This window comes from Lampetra fluviatilis, chromosome 2, assembly GCF_964198595.1.
Source record: "Lampetra fluviatilis chromosome 2, kcLamFluv1.1, whole genome shotgun sequence".
Lineage (NCBI taxonomy): Eukaryota > Metazoa > Chordata > Hyperoartia > Petromyzontiformes > Petromyzontidae > Lampetra > Lampetra fluviatilis.
This window is the reverse complement of record NC_136276.1, coordinates 30,921,543-30,944,979: the sequence shown is the minus strand read 5'-3', so window position 1 is coordinate 30,944,979 and position 23,437 is coordinate 30,921,543. Positions and strand designations below refer to the sequence as shown.

At 49.9% G+C, this 23,437-nt stretch overlaps 1 protein-coding gene across 1 annotated transcript; it reads left to right on the top strand.

The window, feature by feature from the left end:
* The first annotated feature begins 632 nt into the window (after window positions 1-632).
* LOC144945403 (acyl-protein thioesterase 1-like) lies at window positions 633-22,487 on the top strand. The gene is made up of 9 exons (XM_078873925.1): window positions 633-889; window positions 10,537-10,568; window positions 13,831-13,896; window positions 15,435-15,482; window positions 16,656-16,726; window positions 17,528-17,601; window positions 17,852-17,953; window positions 19,428-19,598; window positions 20,143-22,487. The coding sequence occupies exons 1-9, from the start codon at window positions 821-823 to the stop codon at window positions 20,194-20,196; spliced, it is 687 nt and encodes a 228-aa protein (XP_078730051.1). The 5' UTR covers window positions 633-820; the 3' UTR covers window positions 20,197-22,487.
* The last annotated feature ends 950 nt before the right edge of the window (window positions 22,488-23,437 follow it).

Sequence of the window (23,437 nt, the reverse complement as noted above, 5' to 3'; positions counted from 1 at the left end):
CGTCATTTATGGACGGCCCCTTACCGAAAGACCCAAATAATACACACAGACATTTTTGGCTCATTATAGTAGTAAATATTGTTCAAGCCATTTGTTTACCTTTTCTATACTACTTTGAACTCCTATCGTGGTTTTGTTTGTTGTTCTAACGTTCTGACCCACCCCTACTGGACATCTGCGAACAAGAGCTTTATAGCTCATCGGATTCCTCCAGTACAAATAAATAAATATTCCGATTTTGCATCGACCTGCAGTGTTCCACGCATGAAGGAATAAAAGAGTTAAATCGACTACGGGAATCACCGAATCGTGACGTCCCTGCTACCCCCCAACCACCTAACCCCCCCCCACTAAGCCCCTCACCTCCTCCCCCACCACCCCCACCTCCCCCACCTAACGTCCTAACCGCTCCACTACCCCCCCACCTCCCCCACCCCCCACCTCCCCCATCACCCCCACCTCCCAAATCCCCCCACCTCCCCAACTCCCCCACCACCCCCACCACCAACAACCGCCTCAACGACCCCCCTCTCCACCCCCACCTTGTCTCAGTAAACAGCGTCACGTGAGCGTTTTACGACACGGGCTTCAAAACACTTTACGACAGCCGTCAAGGGGTTGCTGTGTTAATCTACGGCAGCAGATCACTCGCCACGCTGCTCTATCCGCGCGCGCGCGCACGCGGAGCGCGCTGCTGACAACAACAACAACAACAAAGATAACAACAACAACAACAAAGATAAACAACATACACATTGCGGCTTGCTCGTCGCAATAACCGCAGTGACAAGAGAAGTAATTTATCAACGAAGCGTCTTGTATGTGTGGCAATAACATGTCAGCGCCGCTCCCTGCCGTCGTACCGGCGACCAGGAGAGCCACCGCCTCGGTGAGTGGAGCTGAGAAGGGTGAGAGAGAGGGGCGAGTGAGAGGGGTGAGTGAGAGGGTGAGAGAGTGGAGCTGAGAGGGTGAGAGAGTGGAGCTGAGAGGGCGAGAGAGTGGAGCTGAGAGGGGTGAGAGAGAGGGGTCAGTGAGAGGGGTGAGTGAGAGGGTGAGAGAGTGGAGCTGAGAGGGCGAGAGAGTGGAGCTGAGAGGGCGAGAGAGTGGAGCTGAGAGAGAGTGGGGTGAGAGAGTGGAGCTGAGAGGGTGAGAGAGTGGAGCTGAGAGGGCGAGAGAGTGGGGTGAGAGAGTGGAGCTGAGAGAGAGTGGGGTGAGAGAGTGGAGCTGAGAGGGTGAGAGAGTGGAGCTGAGAGGGCGAGAGAGTGGGGTGAGAGAGTGGAGCTGAGAGAGAGTGGGGTGAGAGAGTGGAGCTGAGAGGGCGAGAGAGTGGAGCTCAGAGGGCGAGAGAGTGGGGTGAGAGAGTGGAGCTGAGAGAGAGTGGGGTGAGAGAGTGGAGCTGAGAGGGCGAGAGAGTGGAGCTGAGAGGGCGAGAGAGTGGAGCTGAGAGGGCGAGAGAGTGGAGCTGAGAGAGAGTGGGGTGAGAGAGTGGAGCTGAGAGGGTGAGAGAGAGGGGTGAGAGAGCGGGGCTGAGAGAGTGGGTGAGCTGAGAGAGAGGGGTGAGAGAGTGGGGTGAGCTGAGAGGGTTGAGAGAGAGGGGCTGAGCGAGTGGAGCTGAGCGAGCGAGAGGGCTGAGCGAGAGGGTGAGCTGAGAGGGGTAAGAGATAGGGTTGAGCTGAGAGGGTTGAGCTGAGAGGGCTGAGCTGAGAGGGTCTGATCTGAGAGGGGATGAGCTGAGAGGGGGCTGAGAGAGTGGAGCTGAGAGAGAGGGTTGAGCGTGTGAGCGTGGCTGAGCGAGCGTGCCAGGGTAACATGGAGTGGCGGCTCGTGTTCACCTCCCGCGGTGTGATCCGCGGGGTTCTATAGAAGAGGGCGAGGGGGTGTCTGTGTGTCTGTCTGTGTGTCTCTGTGTGTCTCTGTGTGTGTCTGTGTGTCTCTGTGTGTGTCTGTCTGTGTGTGTGTCTCAGGGTGCACATGGCCTGGCACAAGCGTCGTGGTGACGTCACCGCCACTTAGTGGCGAATGGCGGTTGTTGTTGTGTCTGTGTGTCTGTCTGTGTCTGTCTGTGTGTCTGTCTGTGTCTGTCTGTGTGTCTGTCTGTGTGTCTGTGTGTCTGTCTGTGTCTGCCTGTGTGTGTCTGTGTGTCTGTCTGTGTGTCTCTGTGTGTCTGTCTGTGTGTCTGTGTGTCTGTGTGTGTCTGTGTGTCTGTCTGTGTGTCTGTCTGTGTGTCTCTGTGTGTGTCTGTCTGTGTGTCTCTGTGTCAGCCTCGTGATGTGATCCACCAACCCTCGCCCGTTGTGAGTCGGCGGGAGGGTTTCGTTTCTTGTGGGTCTCTGTGAGATCGTGGGTGCGTGTGTGTGTGACGAACATTCGTGTCGAATGTTGTCACGGACTACAACCCCGATGTCCTTGCAATTACGGCCTTAAGGCAACGTTGCTGCCGTGATCGTGTAGATATTATTGATTCAAAGTCTGGTTGGAGTCTTTTAAAAAAGATTGTTAATTAGCCAAACATCGGAAATGTAGCAGGACCCTCCTGGGGTAAGAGTGTAGAGACTCGGGATTTGCCGTTTGCCGAGTCAACAGATGCAATGCAGTAGATTAATATTTAATATATGCGTGGTCATAGATAGTGAGGAAGTTGACTCAGCATATCATCTTCTCCCCTTTCCCGGGTCGATAAATTGAGCACTTGGTTTGAAGCAGTCCTCTTTTGAATTGGTTGACCCATGCCATAGGCACCGGGAATTTCCATCACTGGTTCCTAAGGTTACCCATGTGTGTCCTGTGTATGAGCGCCTCACGAATTGCTTTCATGCAGACGCATGTTGTGGTGACGTTACAGTAATATGTGTGCCGTTCGTGATGTTTAATGTTTCGCAAAGCATGCTCGTAAATAATCCTCAGCAGCAGCCAGGATCACCCCACTGCTGGATGAGAGAGCTGACCCAAGTAATCCCTCCAGCACCAGCTGCACACGAGGTCATTTCATCGCTTCATCTCCTCGGAGGATGATCTCACCGTCCCCTTAATGCCCTTGGCCGTCACTGACCGCATGCTTTTATGCACAAAACTGAAACCTTTTTACTAGGAATCATGTTTACATTAATTACAATACCTGCGTTCAGAATGCAAACAAAAACACACTGACAATGTCATGCATTGTCCTTGAAATTGATTGAGGTTTCAGTTTTGTTGCCAGAAAAAAGGGGGAAAAACCTATTATTATATTTTGGCACTGGCAAAGGAGGCCTCATGAAGTAGATGCTTATCCTGAGCCCTCATTACTCTGATGGTGCGTTGTCTTTGAGTTGTGCGCCTTTTGGCGTCATCTGGTCGAACACCGTGTGAGACTGGGCTCTAAGGAAAGCTGTCTCTGGTGTGGACCAATCAATTTCAAGGACAATGCATGACATTATCAGAGTGTGTTTGTTGTTTGCATTCTGACCACAGGTATTGTGGTTAATGTAAACATGATTCCTTGTAAAAATGTTTTAGTTTTGTTGCCAGAAAAAAGGGGGAAAAACTATTATTATCACTACATACCTGTCAACCCCCTTATCAGTACCTACCTTATTACAGACCAATTCAGACTTTATTGGTCACCGCATGCCCTTATAACTGTAAATGTTCATCCTACAAAGTTCCATCACAAGGGAGAAACACAAACAAATAGACAGAAAAATGTTTCCCGTATTCAAAACGGCTGTACGCCGTATGGACCTGTAAACTAAATTTCCCTGTACAAGAATACGGGGTAAACCGTATGGTTTGAAAGCTATGGAGTTCATATTCTTGGGGTCTTTCGGTAAAGTCACGTAGATAGGTTCAAAGAAAAATAACAAAAAACTACGACGTTTTTTGTACCCTGAAGACGACCGCTTGTGCTGCGATCAAAGCATCGTAGTTTTTTTGTTATTTTTCGTCATTTTCTTTGAACCTATCTGACCCAATAATATTAATTCTTGCAGTCACGAAAGCTGTAAGTCAAGCTATGGAGTTGTATAATGAGTCTCAATGCGCACGCGTTTGCTTCATATCTTTTTTCACTTTAACTTTATTTTATTACTCGTATGCGCATGACACACGCGTGCGTTTTTCGTGTATCTATCCTGGATGAATAACTAACTCTGTGCAGCCGTGCGAGCACAAACTCTAATTAAATATTAACGATTGACGTCAGTGGCTTACATAAGTTAATCAGCGAGCCCAAATGTCAAACTCCGTGGTGCGGTTCATTTTCTTAACGAGCGGGTGGGTGCCACGTACGACCGAAGCTGGGAAAAACACACTCTCTATCACGACACAAGGGTGAACAACACATTTAAGACAAAGACCCCCCCCCCGTATCGTATATAGCCTCTAACAGACTTGTTAGTGCAAGTGCTGTTAGCGAGCAGCACCTATTATATGGGCACATGTGGCTAGCTCACACCGCGCACAGCATATTTTGTCTCCCCTAGGGCTGATGTTTTATGCACACCACACCAGGTTCAGTACTCATTTGAGGCTGAGTCGACCTAGCCGAGGCCCAGGGTCGGTTCAGATATTCACCCCCCACACACAGGCACACACGGTTACCACGTCTTAAATTATTTCTTCTTACTCTGACCTGCCAGGCACACTGTAAAACTATATGAGCTTCACTTCACGTCTCATCGGTTGTCTCTTAAACAATTAACAATACATGTTCTTGGTTCTTTCGGTAAAGTCACGTAGAAGGGAAACAATAAAATAATAAAAATATAAAACAATAAAATTCTCACAGCAAAATGTTCTTGCTGTGTTTTTCACACCTGATGATGATTGCTTGTGTTGCAGTCGAAACGTCGTGAGAATTGTATTGTTTTATATTTTTATTATTTTATTGTTTCCCGTCTACGTGACTTTATCGAAAGAACCAAGAATATGAATCCCTGCAGTCACGAAAGCTTTAAATCTAAATGAACAATACAGTCTTTCAAAATTTGGAGAGGTGTTTAACATTCAATCTGCAGTGAATGGTGCTCGCATATGCAAGCGCTGTCGTATTTTTAGGCACATTGCAAGTCACTTGGTCAAAAGCGCTTTGTTGTTGTTGTCGGATACATCCCACGAATACCATGTAGGCTTTTTCTGGTTGATGGCCCATATGAGATTAGACACCGACACATCGACCCTACACAATGCCGGGGCGACCACCTTGCATGAAGCCGGTGTTATAGACTGCTTCGGGGCTCCGTGGCGAGCTGCAGAGAGCGGCAGTGCAGTACAATCCGTTGTTGTACTGCACTTGGCCTCTCCACCTTAACCAACCCGTGCCGGCCAGCATGGTGAAATATGGTCAAATAACCCCCACGACACCCACAGTGTGGGAAGCCCTTCATTCAGCAGTGGGTTTATCGTAACTGATGGTGGTGAAGTTTTAAAAACCCCCCAAAACGCACGTAGCATGCACTAACCCATCCGTGGCTTCATTTCACCGGTAATTTTCAACCTGTCCATTGCGGACTTTACAAAACATCGCCGTCGTAGTTGGGAATGGTTAGGAAGCAACGCGGATGAGGTGGTCTACTTTTAGCAGGCTACTGTGGGCTCACATTTGCATGAGCTGATTTAGCCTTAGAGGATAATAAGGGCATGAAGCTGATTAGAGGGGACAGTGTAAATAATTGTGCTACAATCCTGGCTACCGTTCTTGGCCATAGCTGAGTTGAAATTTAGGTTTGGGTTTTTTTAGCTAAAGAAGAAAAATTGCCGTTTATTTGAGTGAAATGTGTTTAGAAAACTGGTAGGTTGGATGAAAAAAAATAGGCCTTATCAACAAAAAAACTATTTCACTTAAGACCAAAGCACATTCAGTAATAATAATACACAATTAATTGTGTATTAGCGGTCGTGTAGTGCTTAGCTCACTGCGCTATGAACCTTGTGACCTCCGTTCCATTCAAGGCCACGGCTTACATCAGTAGCAAATGTGAACTTGTCCCGGGCCTCCCCTGGGTAGACTCATAAATGAGTACCTGGCGCGGTGTGTAAACATGCGTATTCTGGGAGACAAAGGCGGCCCCGCATAGTACCGACCGCACAACACCCCGTGCCGGCCTTCATCGGCGCTCGCTAACGGCACTTGCCCGAACAGCGCGTAACAGGCTTTCTGGGGGATCTTGCCTCTGCGGGTCGAACCATTGCTGAAAGAAGGATGCCCCGTGCCATACGAGCCATAGGGGATAGTCGACCATGCTGCAATGCTTGTCAGCGCGGGTTGGTAAAGATGAGGGAGCATCGTGTTGCACAGCAGTGGCTCTTGCTGCACTGCCTTCTTGCGCGCAGCTCCTACAGCACCGGTATATTCACGGTGGTCACCGATCCAAGCACGATCCAGCCTCAAGCCTGCCTAGTCTTAGAGATCTGACGAGATTTGGCCAGTTCAATGCGATCTGATCATTGGCATGGCGGTGGCTACGCACACGCCTGTAATCCAACCTTGGGGAGGCGAGGGTTTGTGGATCGCAAAAATGTTGTGAAACTTCCTTCCCTGGCTCGTCCGGAGAAGGCGGTAGAGCAAAGTGTGGACTCCTATCATCTGACGCTTCTGTATGGGATAGTGTTGCTCTCTCGCAAGCGTGGGTTTTTTCCGGGTATTGCAGTTTACTCCCGCATGAAAAGAAACGCTCATTAATTCGGCTGAAAACATCTTAAAATATATGCACCTCCCTCCTTGTGGGTTGCAGCTTGTGCAAGGTTGCGAAATGCGATTTTTTTTTGTGAATGACGCTCCTGTATAAATAACGCTCGTCTTTTAATCGCTCGCTATGTATGTTTGTGTGTGGCTAACCTCGTATAGGCCCTCGCCGTAAGCATCCGGAGAGAGTGCCTAAGTTATATTTTACGTAGGTCGTTTTTTGTTGTTGTTGTTGCGCTACACCCTGAAATGAGGAAGACAACGGTGACACGTAAACACTGACCGTGTTTGACAACAGCGCGCCTGTAACTGAATCGCACCACCTCGTAATTTCTCGGAATCTAACAGAGGGTTGAGCCCCGACAACGCTTGGATGGGTGAGCACCATGCGTGCCAGGTTGTCACAGGCCACGCGGTGGGCAGCGGTTGGGCGGCGCAGTAACATCCATTGCTGTCAAATCCATTGCTCGCCTCCTTCTCAGTCCGCATTGACCAGCGTGGTCAAAGTATGGTCAATTAACCTCCCCCCCCCCCTCAACAACTCGCATTATGGCGTAGGGAGGCACCTCATCCAGCAGTGGATGTGAAAATACATGCACATGTATTCAACTTAATATAGTGGTGCATGGCTGTGTTTCAGCATTTGGGGGGCAAGGGTTGGTGGATCAGATGGAGATTTGCAAAGCTCCCAAAAACCACAGGGCTGCAAGGTGGCCATGAGCTGGCAGTACAGCAAATTATATTTTTAAATCCATCTTTGCGAGGCTTTCAGTGTTATCCCTTGGGGTATTCTGGTCTCCTCACACATGCATAAACACTGGTTCGTAGAGTTGGCCAAATGTCCCAACGTATGGCCACAGTGCTTAGGCAATTGTTGGCACCGGTTCAGTTTGTCCTCCCACTTGTTTGTGGTTCCTGCGTTTCGGAATAATTCTCATGAACTATTTGCATTGGCGAGATGTTAACTACCTCTCCTGGTATACATGAGGTCATGGGTTTGATCCTGACCCAGATACCTGCTGTATTTTTGGAGTTTGCATGTTCTCTCTCTCTCCGTGGTCGCGTGGCTTTTTCTCTGCGTCCTCCGGGTTTTCCCTCCATATTTATAAACAACGTGCGTTTAGAGTAGTTGGCTGCTATAAATTTACACGTGATAAGCCACTTCGTTGGGTTATGACTTGTGATGGCCAGGTTGCTTCTGAAAAAGAGCTATGTAGCTCAGTGGGCCTTACATGGTAAAATAAAAAAAATAGCGGAACATTTATTTAGTTGAAATATGAAATAAAAATGTAAAAAAATCAATAAATACATTTTGTGGGGTCGTGTTCGGTCCGCGTGCCTTGTGTTTCTTACCCCTTGTGTTCAGGCACACTTTGACCGTGTTGGCAGTGACGCTGCGCACTCATGCATCTCCACGCCAGGCGAAGATGTCATGCATCAACGTTTGCGGTCAGCCCTTGGTTACCCCCACAGCAATGACCTTGCACTCCCTGGGAACATGACTTGTGAGACACTAAGGCAGTGTTTTCAGAGTGTTTGCTTGAGCCAGGCTAGGTGTCCGCCCTAAATGTTTTTAGGTGGAGCTACAATGTAACAATAAAAATTCATGAAAATGTGGTGCGTAGTTTTCGTTCACTCTGGGAGCAAGAGAATGATTCAGAGGCACGGGAAACCACAGACTAGCGGAAAAGCAGCCACAGCCGGTGCCAATAATTTCCCAAGCTCTGTGGTCCTATATTGGGACGTTTGTCCAACTCCATTCAAGTGTGTTTATATACCCGATCGTTATGCAATCGTCAGACGTGTTACGCTTTTCTTTTGGCCACTGCTCCGATATTGCGCGCTCACTGCAAATGAAGCACTGGAGCACGGAGAACGCCACGTTTTACGCACGCGCAGCTGGAAAATACTCGGGGGGGGGGGGCAATGAATGAAAGCCCTTGTGGCTGTTACTGTCCCGTGGAGGGACAGAGCTGAGCCTATTTATGTTTCCTCATCACGGTCGTCCCCGCCGACCCTGGACGACGCTCATGATGGTCGTAAATTCTCACCGTCGTCGGCCCAGAACCGCCCGCACGCCCGCCCGCCCGCCCGCCCTCCCACAGGCCCCGTTTCTGAAATACACGTCTCGTTTTCTACTGCGTCGTGATGGAGAGCCACTGCAATTTCCTCTCTTTATCCGCACGGATGGTTTTATAATCGCGATAATTCAACGGAGAGCCTGCCGTGCCGCGGTCAGAGACGGTTCGAGCGCCGTGTCGAGCCGTGGGGCTCTGCCGGGGAGGGGCACCCACACCGCTCGTCTACTCGGAGGCGAGGCTACAATGTGGCCGATGTTAACTACCTCGCCTGGTATACAGGAGGTCATGGGTTCGATCCCGACCCTGATGCCTGCTATATAATTGGAGTTTGCATGTGTCTCTCCCTGCAGTCACGTGGATTTTTCTCCGGGTCCTCCGGTTTTCCCCTCCACATTTAGAATCAACGTGCGTATAGTTGAGTTTAGTGTGCTCCCTGAAGAGGTGGCTGGCCTGGCTCTGGGTGTTCATAATGGCCGTGTTGGAGACTCTGAGCCGCCAACACTGAGTTCCAAGGTTTCAGATCCGGGTTTCGGTCGCCTTTGATCGAATTAGCTTTTCGATTTCAGTTAGCTGATGGTCTCAATATGGTTACTAATTACCTATTTAGCTTTTTTATTTTACCAGGTAAGGCCCACTGTGCGATATAGCTCTTTTTCAGAAGTGACCTGGCCACAAATGATAGCTCAATGAAGTGGTTTGTTGCAGCCAAATACTCTAAAACTCATGTTCTTGAACGTGGAGGGAAAAGCCGGAGAACCCGGAGAAAAATCCACGTGACCACGGGGAGAGAGAACGTGCAAATTCCAAATATACAGGTGCCAGGGTTGGGATCAAACCTACGACCTCCTGCATACCAGGCGAGGCAGTTAACATCTCGCCACCGCGGCGCCCCCATCAACAATAATAATGACACTGCTGACTGGACTGGTTTTTCACTTAATTTGGTTGGACGACGAGGTATGTGCTGGATCATGGGATGTGATGGGCCGTGTGCCGTGTGATGGGTCGTGGTTTGTGTGAAGGGCCTTGGGCTGTGTGATGGGCTGTGGGCTGTTTGGTGGGCTGTGCGATGGGCCGTGTGGGCTGTGCGGTGGGCCGTTGGCTGTGTGTTGGCCGTTGGCTGTGTGGTGGGCCATGGGCTGTGTGGTGGGCCGTGGGCTGTGTGTTGGCCGTTGGCTGTGTGGTGGGCCGTGGGCTGTGTGGTGGGTCGTGGGCTGTGTGATGGGTCGTGGGCTGTGTTATGGAGGTCACCCTTTTCCGGGGAAAGGAAACGCAAAAGAATCGGCCGAGCGGCAGTGGAATTGGGAGCATTGGCAGTCGGCGTTCGTCACCGTTAGCGTTTCGTCAAGTAAGCAAAATGGATTAACACGGAAAAGAAAAAAAAACCCACTTGGCACATTTCCTTGATGTACATTCACAGAAGGGTATAAATGAGATGGTTTGTGGGTTTATGAGTGAGTGGGTACGTGTGTGGGTGATTCAGCGAGTGGGTAGGTAAGCGAGTGCGTGCTTTGGGTGTGTGAGCTACTTCCTTTCTCTGCTTCACTTTCTCTGTCTCTCGCCCTTTCCCTCCCGCTCTCCGCGTGTATTTCTGTCCTCCTCTGAGACGGCGATTGTTACGTTCTCGCCGCATCACAATTGCAAGTTGTTGATTTTATTGTTGAAGCTTTTGAGCGAGCGACGGGGAAGGAATGATCATCGGTGCCTTCGTTCGTCGCGGGTTCTTTGCCACCGAAACTTCTGACGCCACGTTTTTTTTCCTTCCATCCCCCCCCCCGCCTCGTTCTCTTCCAGGTGATTTTTCTCCATGGCCTTGGAGACACGGGGTACGTGGCAAACGCCGTCTTACCATCGTCACCGTCATCATCAATGATACCGCTGGGCGGTATCGCGTCCTCCGCTTGTTGCAGAGGTTCACGCGGTTCTAGCCCAGCGACCACCCCTGGTTAATGCCGCGCCGTCTGCTTTCACGGTGGACGTTAAAAGACCCCGTGGCATTTGCTCGAAAAAAAGAGTAAACCTCGTTGCCTGCCGGCTTCACCCTCCATTTCCCACCAGTTTTGAACATTCCTTGCAAAAAATTACCGAATCGGGTCAAGCCACGTGGCACCGTCACCCGTGAGACTACGACCGCAGACCGGTACCCGTCTGTGAAAAGCAGCGCCTTCGTGACGATAGCCTTGCACGGTAATGACCGAAATTTGCTACGAATGTGCTCAATTTTCGTATGTATGCATGTAGCCAACTGTGCTGATCGGAGGTGCGGGGGAAGGACAATAAACTGAACACAGAAATCGGTTCTAAAGAAATTCGATTGGATACCACGAGAGTCCCCTTCGTCGGTTGAGCCAGGGGTGGCGGTGGCGGCGGCGCCAGCGATGCACGCCCGTTAGCCACCGCGGGACAGGGATGGTAGATCACGCGGCGATTTATGGCACTCGCAGGCAGTACAGCAAATGGGTCCATGCGCCTGTCCGTGCGATATAATAATTTACATTTATAAGGCGCAATTCATCCAGGAATCTCAGTGCGCCATGCACAAAGTTAGGAAATATAAATACCACAAAGCCCAGAGTTCACTGGTCGTACATGGGAAGTGTAGGCCAGGCGAAACAGCTTAGTCTTGAGAGAAGACATAAACGGGGCGAATGAGCTCGCCTGTGTCACCACTGGTGGAGAGGGCATTCTGTCGTCTTGGCGCAGCGCATGCAAGAGCTCGGTCACCCCAGGTGCAGAGTCTAGTTCTCGGTACGTGGAGCAGATATAAACCAGCATATCGGAGAGGTAGTGACGGTATGCCCAGGTATTTCAGCCGTTGAATGTAAAATGGTGCGAGGCCATTTAAGGCCTTGTATGATCGCAGCACTACTTTAAATTGTACCCGAAATTTTATTAAAAGCCAATGCAGAGATTTTATTATAGGAATGGTAATGAAGCTCGCTTGAGCATCGTGGTGGCCGCATTCTGGACCAGTTGTTCAGCCCAAGACCTTTGTCGGAACCCCGAGACATGGTGGGTTTTCTCCAGGTTCTCCAGTTTCCTTTCGCACTATTCGGACGAACATCCCGATGCAGCAGCACCCTCTTGAGTACTCGTATTAGACTCTTTTAGAATTTGTGGATAAATAAGTGGAATTGTTACGGGCTTATAACCAATTCCATGGATATAAAGCTCAAAACGCTGTGTGTGGCTCAATTGAGATACCAACTCCAGGGTTTAATCGAACCACGTGGTACAGCGAGTGTGCACCGCACACAATACATCTGGAATATACACACAGTACACACGGAATATACACACATAGTACACATACCGACCTCACAGTGAACTGCGCAGTCAAACACGTCACGTAGCACATAGACGCGCACATCACACACCGCACACATGGTACACAGTACGCAGCACACTCGGCGCACAAATCACACACAGCACACGCACTCATCTCACAGTACACAAAGTACACACGCGCACAGTCATGGCGCTGTGTGTACGATGGCGAGATTACTACCTCTGCTACTGTGGATGGGTGGAGCCTCTGCACCACTAATCTGCTTTAAGGTAATATGATTAGGGGCTGGTGCCCAAAGCTACACACTGAGCCTCTATCCATTCATCTGAGCACAGGCGGTGGCATGTGGGGATTTACATTCCACAAATATGAACACAGGGAAGATTGTTTCGATCAAAATGTATTACATTTGAATGTGTGGGTTCATTTGAACTCTCGATCTACGCAGCCTGAATTTGTTGAGAATGGAATCGGGTTTAACGCGTGTGCGCGCTTGTCTTCTCAGGTGGGGAGCGGTAGTGTAGTCGTTAGCGCTACGCTGCGCTACAAACCCGGCGAACCGAGTTCAATTCCCGTTCACGGCGAACACCAGTGTTGATTATCTGAACGTTTCCTGGGCCTCCCCTAGGTCGACTCAGCCTCAAATGAGTACCTGGTGCTATGTGTAAACATCGCTACGAGGGAGGCAAAGGCGGCCAGGCGTGGTGCTGGCCGCCCACGCTCCTTGCGTGCCGTGCCGGCCTTCGCAGGTGCTCGCTAACAGCACTTGTCCCAACAGTCTGTTCAGTCTACACAGGAGATCTTTGTCTTCTGAGTATCATTGTCTGCAACATAATTACAAAGTTAATTACAAAGCTGTGGTGGAGCAGCAGAGCCCCTGGGCAAGAGGTTCCGGGTTCCAGACCTGGTCAACAGTTAAGCAACTCCTGTTCTGTTTGCCATTAAGATCATCATTGCTGAATCAACATCATCTTCGTCATCATCTTCATCAGAATCATCGTGGCTAAATAGTCATCATTGAATCATCACCATCATCGGAAGAATTATTGTTGAATCATTATGCATCATCATGAATAACCATTTTCAGCATTATTAATAGTGAATGAATATCCATCCATCCATCAGACTATTCATCATCTTTGTCATATTGTAATCATCATCATCATCCACTAATGCTACGATCATCATCCTCATCATCTGTCTAGAGTGGCTAAAATGGGTACAAACTGACACTGAACCACTCTGAGCGGGGTTGTCAGGAATGATCATCCTGCAAAGGGAATGGATCCCACCATGGGAAAGTGGAATTTCCACTGCTGGCTCAGGACAGCCATCAGAGATGTGCACCACTAAGTAGAGATTCACTTTGACATTCATGAAAAAATATATTGCCCTTTACCCATGAAAGCCTCAATGGGTCTCAAATAAAACATTTTCAGGAAGGTCCTGCATTGGAATATTTGGCCAATCCCTTCGTGGAAGATTAAACAAAACCAGAGTACCTGAAGAAAAACCGCTATGAATACGAGCGGCGAGCACTCAAAGTTCACCCAGATGGGTTCACGATATTCACTCGGTGCCATCGAGAATCCTGGTGCAGAACACCGAGTCGTGTCCCCTTCCACCATCTACATGGCTACTTTGAGGCCCTCTTTTTGTGAGGCCCGGCACTCAGATTGACCGTAGACCTACTTGCTTTACTGCTGCCACATGGCCTCCTGACAGCAGTCACCCAGTGGGGTTGGTCGTGTGTTTGCCTTAAATGGACATTCTCTGTTTTCTTTTTCTTCTTTCGGTAGCCACGGCTGGGCGGAGGTGCTGTCCGAATTCAAGTCGCCGCACATCAAATACGTCTGCCCGCACGCGTGAGTGATGTCCTGGCCAAACCCTCGCCCCCCCCTCTGCCCGCCCTCTCCCACGGGTGTCCCTCTGTATGGGCGCCATGGTGGCAAGATGTTAACTGACTCGCCTGGTATGCAAGAGGTCATGGATTCGATCCCGACCCTGACGCCTGTTGTGTATTTGGAGTTTGCATGTCTCGCCCCGTGGTCGCGAGAATTTTTCTCCGGGTCCTCCCATTTTTCCCTCCACATTTAGAATAAAAATGCGTTTGGCTGCTATATATTTCCACGCGATGAGCCACTTTGTTGAGCGATTATTTGTGGCCAGGTCACTTCTGAAAAATAGCTACATAGCTCAGTGGGCCTCACCTGGTAATATAGAACATTGTTTAGTTTAATCGTTTAGTCTGCACGTTTACGTTGTTCCACTCTGTACGCCGGCGTTCTTCTAGATCAAGGTGAGTGCTGAGATTCTTGGTTAAAATAGTTTAATAGTTTATTCTATACACACAGATCTTGACCCAGGTCCTCGGTTTTGGTATAACCGCGACGCCACCCGACCTGGTCGGTTTGGAGTCAGGAAAACCAGAACCCAACTTAGGACGTCGCAACAATGTCCTAAGTTTGTCTCAAGATGGAGTTTTATCGTAACTCCCGAGTGAGTAAGAGAGTGTACGATATTGGTCTGTTCGTCAAGTTACGGTCTCACTCCGATATTTACTTTCGTTTTCTCTTACAACGTTTTAGGATCGCAACTTTCAACCGTATGCGTTGTTATAAGTAGAACCAGGTCCGCGAGCGGGGAGCTCCCTGTTCAATGGTCACTACTGAGATTAACGGCTACTGGACATCTGTGGAAAAATAGCTTCATAGCTCATCGGATTCCTCCTCCAGTATAAATAAATATTCTGATTCTGACTCGCTGTGTCCGGGAGCCCAGGGGTGGCTTGGAAGCGTGAGACTCAGTGGTGAATGGGATCCGGCCACCCCCCCCCCTCCCAAGGATATCCTTGGCAGAGATGGGCAAAACACATTCAAATTACAAACTATTAGAGCAGTGAAATGTGGATAGGTTACCAATTACATTGAGGTGTGTAATGAAGATACCAATTACAATGTACAAATGGAATGAAATAATATATTTAGATATCATGTAATTTGGATACTGCCAACCCCTGCCACCGCCTGGACTCTTTAGTGCTGCCCCAGCTGTCCCGGTTGCCCCTGGGGATGATCATTGCACTTGTTGTTGTCGTTGATGTTGGTGCTGGGTCTCGGTTTGCTTGGTGTCTCTTTTCTCTCCTGTGTTTCCCTGCTGTGATGACCCCCCCCCCCCGCCTGCCCCCCCCCCCCCCACCAACTCAACCACTCCCTACCCTCGTTTAGTTGTCTGGCAATTATTTTTAAGTGTCTTGAGATGCGGTTGCATGTAGATGCTGTGCACATTCAAATTTAATTTGTTGTCGTTGTTACGAGTGGCTTTATGATAACGTTGTTCGTGTTGTTATAATCTTTTTTTCTTCTTATTCTGTTTCTTCGTCGTCTTCTTCTTTCATTCGCAGACCTCTCATGCCGGTCACGCTCAACCTGCGACAGATGATGCCGTCTTGGTAAGGCACGGATACGCGCACACAGCAACAAGACAAAGACAAAAATCCCCCGTATAACCTTAATAGACTCTTGTTAGCGAGCGCCTATTAAGGCTGGCACGAGCACACGAGGAGGTGGGTGGCCAGCACCGCGTCCGGCCGTCTTTGTCTCTCCAGTACTGATGTTTACACACCGCACTAGGTACTCATTTAAGGCTGAGTCTACCTAGGAGATGCCCAAGACTAGTTCAAATATTCACCACTGTTATCGGTCGCGAGTGGTAATCGTACTCGGGTCGCTGGGTTAATAGCGCAGTGCGACAACCACTACACAACGGCCCACACATAGTCAAGTCAATTTTATATGTGGTGCCTTGCTGGCACAAATTTTCCATTCAAAGCGCCATGACATTAATACTCAGAGACAAACAAAGACAAGATCCCCCGTGTAGCCTTAACAGACTGTTGGGGCAAGTTGCTGTTAGTGAGCACCTATGAAGGCCGGCATGGCACACGAGGGGGTGGGTGGCCAGCACCATGCCCGGCCGCCTTTGTCTCCCCAGTAGCGATGTTGACGCACCGCACCAGATACCCATTTGAGGCTGAGTCGACCTAAGGGAGACCTGAACCGGTTCAGATAATCGTCACTGGTATTGGCCATGAGCGGGAATCGACCTCGGGTCGCCGGGTTCGTAGGGCAGCATGCTGACTGTTACACTATCGCTCCCTACAAATACAAAAGCACACACACACACCTGATAACGTGGGCCAGCAGTAGCGCATTCACCGCTCGTTGCAAGAGGTTCACTGTCCGGATCCAGCGGCCACCCTGGCTCGCCATGAGATGGCAGCAGAACAGGCGGATTAATCTCCAAATTGTATGGGGGTGGGACGGGGGATAGAGTGTTTCTCCCTTGCACTTGTGGGTTTTCTGCGAGCGCTCCTGCCACACTCATAAATACTCATTATTGGAGCTGGCCAAACATCCCAATGTCGGGGCCACAAAGCTTGGGCAATATTGGTGGTGCCGGTTCTTACGGCTGACGTCCCGCTTAGTCTGTGGTTTCCCCCAACTGTGTCTATGAATCGAAAGCAATCTGTGTGGCAAATGTGTGAATTGAAATGGAGTCCATCACCTTTGACCTTTTCGCCGGTGAGTGACCTTTGGCTCTCAAATTATGATCCCTGGCACAGGTTCGACATCATCGGCCTGAGCCCTGATGCAACGGAGGACGAGGATGGGATCAAGAGAGCGGCCGAGACCGGTTCGTCTTAATCATGAATGTTCAGCGCGTAGGCTTTTTTGCGACCAACATTATTCATAGTAAAGTGTTTTTTGGTTAGATTGCGTAAATAAAATTGTGTCGTTAACCCACCACCACCACCACCCGTCACAACCAAATTTTGTCATGTAAACAAAACTACTTCAGCACATCCAGCGTGTTGGGTGAAGAGACCCACAATATTTACAATTTGAGTACGACGTTTCGCTGGTGATTAATGCCAATTCACAGCTCCTTTGCCAATCCACAGTAATAATATTTACGATGGATTTCTCGTGTAGAATGTGTGCGGCGAGTGGTTGACAGGTCAAAGAGGCGCAAGGGGCAAAGCCCGAGTATCACTCGAGCGGTCGGTTCCTGTCTGGACGTTGCCTTAAGCTGTCTGTCTGATGGCACAGTGGATCGGCAATGTGGCTGTGGTTGTGCATGTGTGTGTGTGCGTATGTACGACTATTTGTGGGGAGCGGCAGCGTGGTTATTAACACATTGCGGTATAAACCCTTCGGCCCCGTTCACGGCCAACACCAGTGATGAATATTTGAACTCGACCTGGGCCTGCCCTAGGTCAAGTCAGCCTCAAATGAGTGCCTGGTGCGATGTGAAAACATCACTACTAGGGTAACAGGCGGTCGGGCGTGGTGCTGACCCACCCATCCCTTTGTGTACTGTACCGGCCTTCATAGGTGCCCGCTCATAGCACTTGCCCCAACAGTATGTTATGGCTATACAGGGAATCTTCATCGTTGTGCATGCCCCTTATATGTGTGTGTGTGTTTGTTCTAGTTCGGGGTCTGATAGAGCAGGAGATTAAAGCTGGTATCCCATCTCACCGCATCGTACTGGCCGGATTCTCACAGGTACAGCAGCCGTCGCACGCACCCACCCCGCGCACCTTATCTGCGCTCTCATTCCCTTTCACGAGCTTTCTTCAGCGCCACGAGGACGTCTCGCTTCCACACGTGCCTCGTGCGTTAGACGTTGCGCGTCGCGCCCATTGCGACGCTTATTTCGAGACACGCGTGTTTCAAGATGCACGCTTGGCGTGATATACGTGTGTTGCGGTGTGCAATGACGTGCGTTGTGCTGCACGCGTTGTGGCGCGCACAGGGTGGCGCTCTGTCTCTCTACACGGCGCTCACGAGTCGGCACAAGCTGGGCGGGGTGGTGGCTCTGAGCTGCTGGTTGCCCCTCCGAGACTCGTTCACACAGGTGACACCCTCGTTACCAACACCACCATCACCAACACCAACATCACCATCACCAACACCACCATCGCCACCATTACCAACATCACCAACACCACCACCATCACCACCATCACCAACACCACCATCACCAACACCACCATCACCAACACCACCATCACCAACACCACCATCACCAACACCACCATCACCAACACCACCATCACCAACACCACCATCACCAACACCACCATCACCAACACCACCATCACCAACACCACCATCACCAACACCACCATCACCAACACCACCATCACCACCACCACCATCACCAACACCACCAACACCACCATCACCAACACCACCAACACCACCAACACCACCAACACCACCATCACCACCATCACAAGTATCGCCAACACTATCAATCACCAATATCACCACCACCAATTCCATCACCACCATCACCAATATCCCCACCAACAATACCGCCGCCAACATCACCGCCATCACCACCGTCAAACACAATTACCGTACGCGGTCACTTTTGTGAGTGCCTGGTGCAGTGTGTCAACATCAGCGGTGGGGAGACAGAGCAACACAGGTGTTGTACTGTCCACACCGCCTCCTCGTGCACCATGCGCACCTCGCTAACAGCACTTGCCCCAACAGTCTGTTAGCGGCTACACGGGGGACCTTTGTTCTTACTTGTGTCCGTACGTGTGCGGTCGTCGGGCGAGCGGTGGCGCAGCGGTTAGCGCACTGCGCTACGAGCGATTAGACTACTTGGAAATTCCTGCTCGTGATCAATAACAGTAGCGAAATATTTCACCCAGTCCCCTGGGCCTCTGCTAGGTTGAGTAGCTGTGCCCAGACAAAGGAAGCTGGGCATGGTGTTGGCCACACCGACCCCTCAGGGGCTTCGCGAGCGGCACTTGCCTCGACAGTTTGCTCAAGGCTACACGGGGGATCTTTGTCTTTGTGTATACAGTTAGGTCGACTCAGCCTTACACATTGACACCTCGTGCGGTGTGTCGGGAACATCATCAGCACTAGGGAGACAAAATGTGGCCGGGCAGAAGTTGGTGCGGTCCACACGGCCTCGCTCATTAGGTGCGCCTGCGGCTCCCCATTGTGAAAGACCCAACAGAGAAAGTCCCTGGTTTTTATCATGGCCTACCCTAATCTGCATCCGTGTAAACCATGCTGCACAAATGGAAAATTTCAAAACTTTCCAGTGTGCGACTGTGGTCATCCACAACAGACGCAATGCCCGACCCACCAATATGAAGGAGACGTCGCAGCGATACACTCCGTTACTCCTGACGCGGTTATCTGGCTTGACCACCTGGATGTGAAATCGTAGTTGTTGCTCTGCGTCTACATCAGCCATACGAAAAAACGAAGAGATTAGGTGCGCAGTTCCGACCGTCATTAGTTGCTCGCCGACAGCAACCTGCGCCAACGGCATCTTTGTCCTTTTGGTTTGGCGGCCACAGTCGGACGGGACGCACGCCGGCGTGCCGGTCCTGCAGTGCCACGGCGAGGCGGACCTCCTGGTGCCACCGCTCTTCGGGCAGCTCACGGCCGACAAGCTGCGCTCCCTCCTGGGCCCCGACGCCGTCACCTTCAAGACGTACCGTGGCCTGGGACACTCGTCCACGCAGGAGGTGTGGGGGGCGGGGGGGAACCGGGGGGGGGGTAGCGAGCCCCCCTAACGCACGCACGAGACCAAACGATTGTTCGACGGCGGCGGCTTAATCACTCGCTCACTCGTGATCGATAGAGCGCTCGTTCACTCGCCCACTCTCGCGGTCAAGCTCGCTCGCTGTCTCTCATGATCGGTCGGTCACTTGCTTGCACTATTGCTCATTTGCTCACCCACCCTCATTATCGATCATTTATTCGCTCACCCACACTCTTGTTTGAGCAATCCTGCCCATCCATGCAAGAGGTGGCGAGAGTGGCGATTGGCTAAACCATCTTCCGATGGCTTAGTCACTCTCTCACGTGAATGCTCAGTTACTCCCTCGCTCACTCTCACGTTTGCTCAATCACTCGCTCGCACGCAACGTTCTACTCGATTGCATTGCAGCCAAAAGTCTGATGAAAGAACCCCCACGTTCACTGAGGTGTGGATCGTGCCCTAAATGTTTGATTTTCGTCTGAGCGATTGTGATTATTTCTCTTCCCTTTCCCCTTGTGTCCCATTAGGAGATGATTGACGTCAAAAAATTCCTCGAAACGCAAGTCCCCGACAGCAACTAGGAGCGGCCAACTTTTGTTTGGGAGTGGACACTGTTATGATTATTATTACTGTTTTCATTATAATCGTCATTATTGATATTTGTTTTCACGAGCCTGAAAGGCAAAACGAAACAAGAGGGCTTCACATATTCCAGCCTAAAGAAAATACATTAAATAAAAAAAATCTACGATAGAATATTTATAAGCGACGTCACATTCCTGCGGTCAAGACATGACCGCGCAGTTTGCTTCCCAGGGCTTCGTTTTATCCGGAGCTATCCCGGGGACTGGATCTCCTGAAGATATATCCCACGCGGTGCCAGCTTAGCGCTCCGTGATTTATCCCAAACTCCCCTAACACCCGCGCGGGGACAGGAGAAAGACGACTCCTGTTTTTTTTACTTTCCCGAAATAAACGCAATTTTTTTTTATAGCTTTGAGATATCTTACACGGACTTTGCTGTAACGACATCCGGAGGTTTGTGCGTTTTATTAGCACTATTTAAGATGCGGCTTTTTGTAAGCGAGGGACGCCCGCATCGACCTCGGTGTAGCTGGGAAGATGTCGTAGACCCAATGTAGTTTCGTAGAATTTCGTCAATGCAAAACATAGGTGGCATCATCACGGTGCCCAAACAAGCGTTGATTTGATCTTAGCTCTGCTAAGTAATAGCATAAATAGGACTTTTATTTAAATAACTTTTTATACGCTGCCTCAAGGCTTCATATTATTAACGGCTGGTCTGCGGATTCTACTTTTATATCCCACACCTGCGCTGCAGTAATTTATGATCAATTAATAAAACATGTAATTGCCGATGTATAGTTTTCAATTGCAGCTTTAAAGCCATGTTTCGGGATCCGGCACAGGACCTATGATCCCGTTGTTTGGAGGTCTTGTGGAAACTGCTTCCTACTTGTTTCACCAGCCTCAATTTATACACAGCTGTGGCCAATCAAAGAGAGGGGGGGGGTGGGGTGGGGTGGGTAGTTCAACAGGAAGTGAGGCGTCCACAGGAAACTGCGGCATTTCCAAGTAGAATGTAGAATTCAAAGACGTATCAGCACGCGCGATGTCACGCAATCGTTAATGTTTGCCCCCTCCCCCCTGAGTAGCTAATCGTCACACAACTACTGTGGGATTGGCTATGATGCCGGGATCACGTGACGTCCTCACGGACCAATTGTGTTTTTCATCGGGCAAGCCCGGATGAAGTTTTTGGGGAACTGTTATAGTTTTGGAGGTGTGCCCCCTCGTAAATGCAATCCATTCCCTGTTTCAACACCACAACATGCCTGGTGCCCAAATGCTCCATTGTTATTCACATTGTTTTTTTTCAGTTCTAGTTTTGAAATGTGACATATATAGACGAAATACATATGCACAAAGATAAATGTTAAAACTAACAAAACTATTTTAATCCAGCACATAAACCTTAACACTCACAGTAACACTATAGCTTCAAATACCAAATTACACCGTCGGACTTACTGTAGTGCTACCGTTTTACATTTCACAACGTATGTTTGTCGGGCATTCTCTCAAAATCTGAGGCTCCAGGCTGCAATTCCCCCCCCCCCCCCCCGCGTTAATCGGGCCTTGCCACGGGGGCTCGGTTTGCGTTATTTCTTTCCCTGCTGCCCACTCTCCCCACCGCGCGCCGTTAAACAAGCGGAAAAGTTTCATCGGCGTCATTTGGACGAGGATTATTTTTGCGAAAACTCGGCACGCAGATTTGTCACGCTCGGGCGAACGCCGACTTGTAGAATAACAACGGAGTGTTATTTATTTGTGGCTCCTAGGTAATTGCGATCACTTGTCCTTGTGTGTATGATATTCCCAACCCACTTCCTGGGGTTTGAATGGGGAGGATAATAACCCAACACGGAGACTATGATGCCAGCTTCTATCAAATATTCGGTAATCGGTGTCTGGTAATTTTGTATCATCTCCCCGCAGGTGGCGGCACAATCACTTAACGATTCACCCGCTTAAATCCACCTAACCGTTGACAAAACTACCTTGCGAACCATTAACTCTCGTGGTTGTGGTTCATCGAGTTTTTCCAAAACGCCCATCGATGACTGGTCGACGTTTGTGTCGCGTCTTCCTTCGCCCGCCCGCCGGTGGGCGTGCAAATCGAGGGAGCGCCGAGGACTGTTGGTGGGGGGGCGGTAAGGAGAGTTCGGAGCGGATCGTTACCGTGGGGTCACGCTGGACTCCGGCTGCCGTCACCACGCCAGGGGTGTGCGCGTGTGTCTGGACCCACCTGGGAATGGGCTTCTCGGGAATAAATCCCGAGATATCTAAACCACGACCGTCTCAGACTCCTCTGTAAGGCAGCAGCTTCCGCGGCGTGTCCACCACCCGGCCGTCTCAAACACCCCACCTCCGTTGTGTGTAACCCAGCCGTTTGAATGCGGTTGCCCGATGAGTGATTTCCAAGCGAGCAAGAGGTAGAAGTGTGATAAACCGTTTATTTTTCCTTTAAAAATATATCACTTCATTGGTGCCTTGGGGGAAGCCGGAAGCTTGAAAACACGGAGTTAACTTCTTAGAGCTCAATCGGACAGCCAGGTGTACACTTGAGTTCGCAACAGCAGCTGATATGAAACGCGTAGGCTTTCGCGACCAATGTCATCCATAATGCAGGTTTGTTTTTGGGTTAGATCGCGTAAATGTGTCGTTAAACCCGCCACCACCCAACACAGCCACTTAATAAGGTTTATCATGTAAACAGAACTTGCAAATTCGTTACTACTCTACTCTTTGGTTCTTTCGGTAAAGTCACGTATGTATAAAATAAAATAAATCACGACGTTTCGGGCGCAACACAAGCGTGCGAATCTAGGGGGTCGCCGATGGACGCTTGTGTTGCGCCCGAAATGTGGCGATTAATTTTATACCTCCGTGACTTTGCCGAAAGAACCAAAGAGTATGGATTACTCATTACTACTAGTACAGCACACCGGTGTTGGAGAGCCAAGCCACAACATTTACAATCTGAGCATGACGTTTTGCCAGTAATTACAACGAGCATCATCAGGTGACAGCCCGATTGTAAATGTTGTGGCTTGGCTCTCGAACAAAACAGTGCTGTACTACAAACGAATTGGCATGTTCCGTTTACATGACAAACCTTACTAATTAAGCTGTGTCGGGTGGTGGTGGGTTTAACGACACATAAAACGTGATCTAACCCCAACCCCCCCAAAAGAAACCCTGTATTTTGGAGCAGCTGATATTCTTGGTACAAACTTT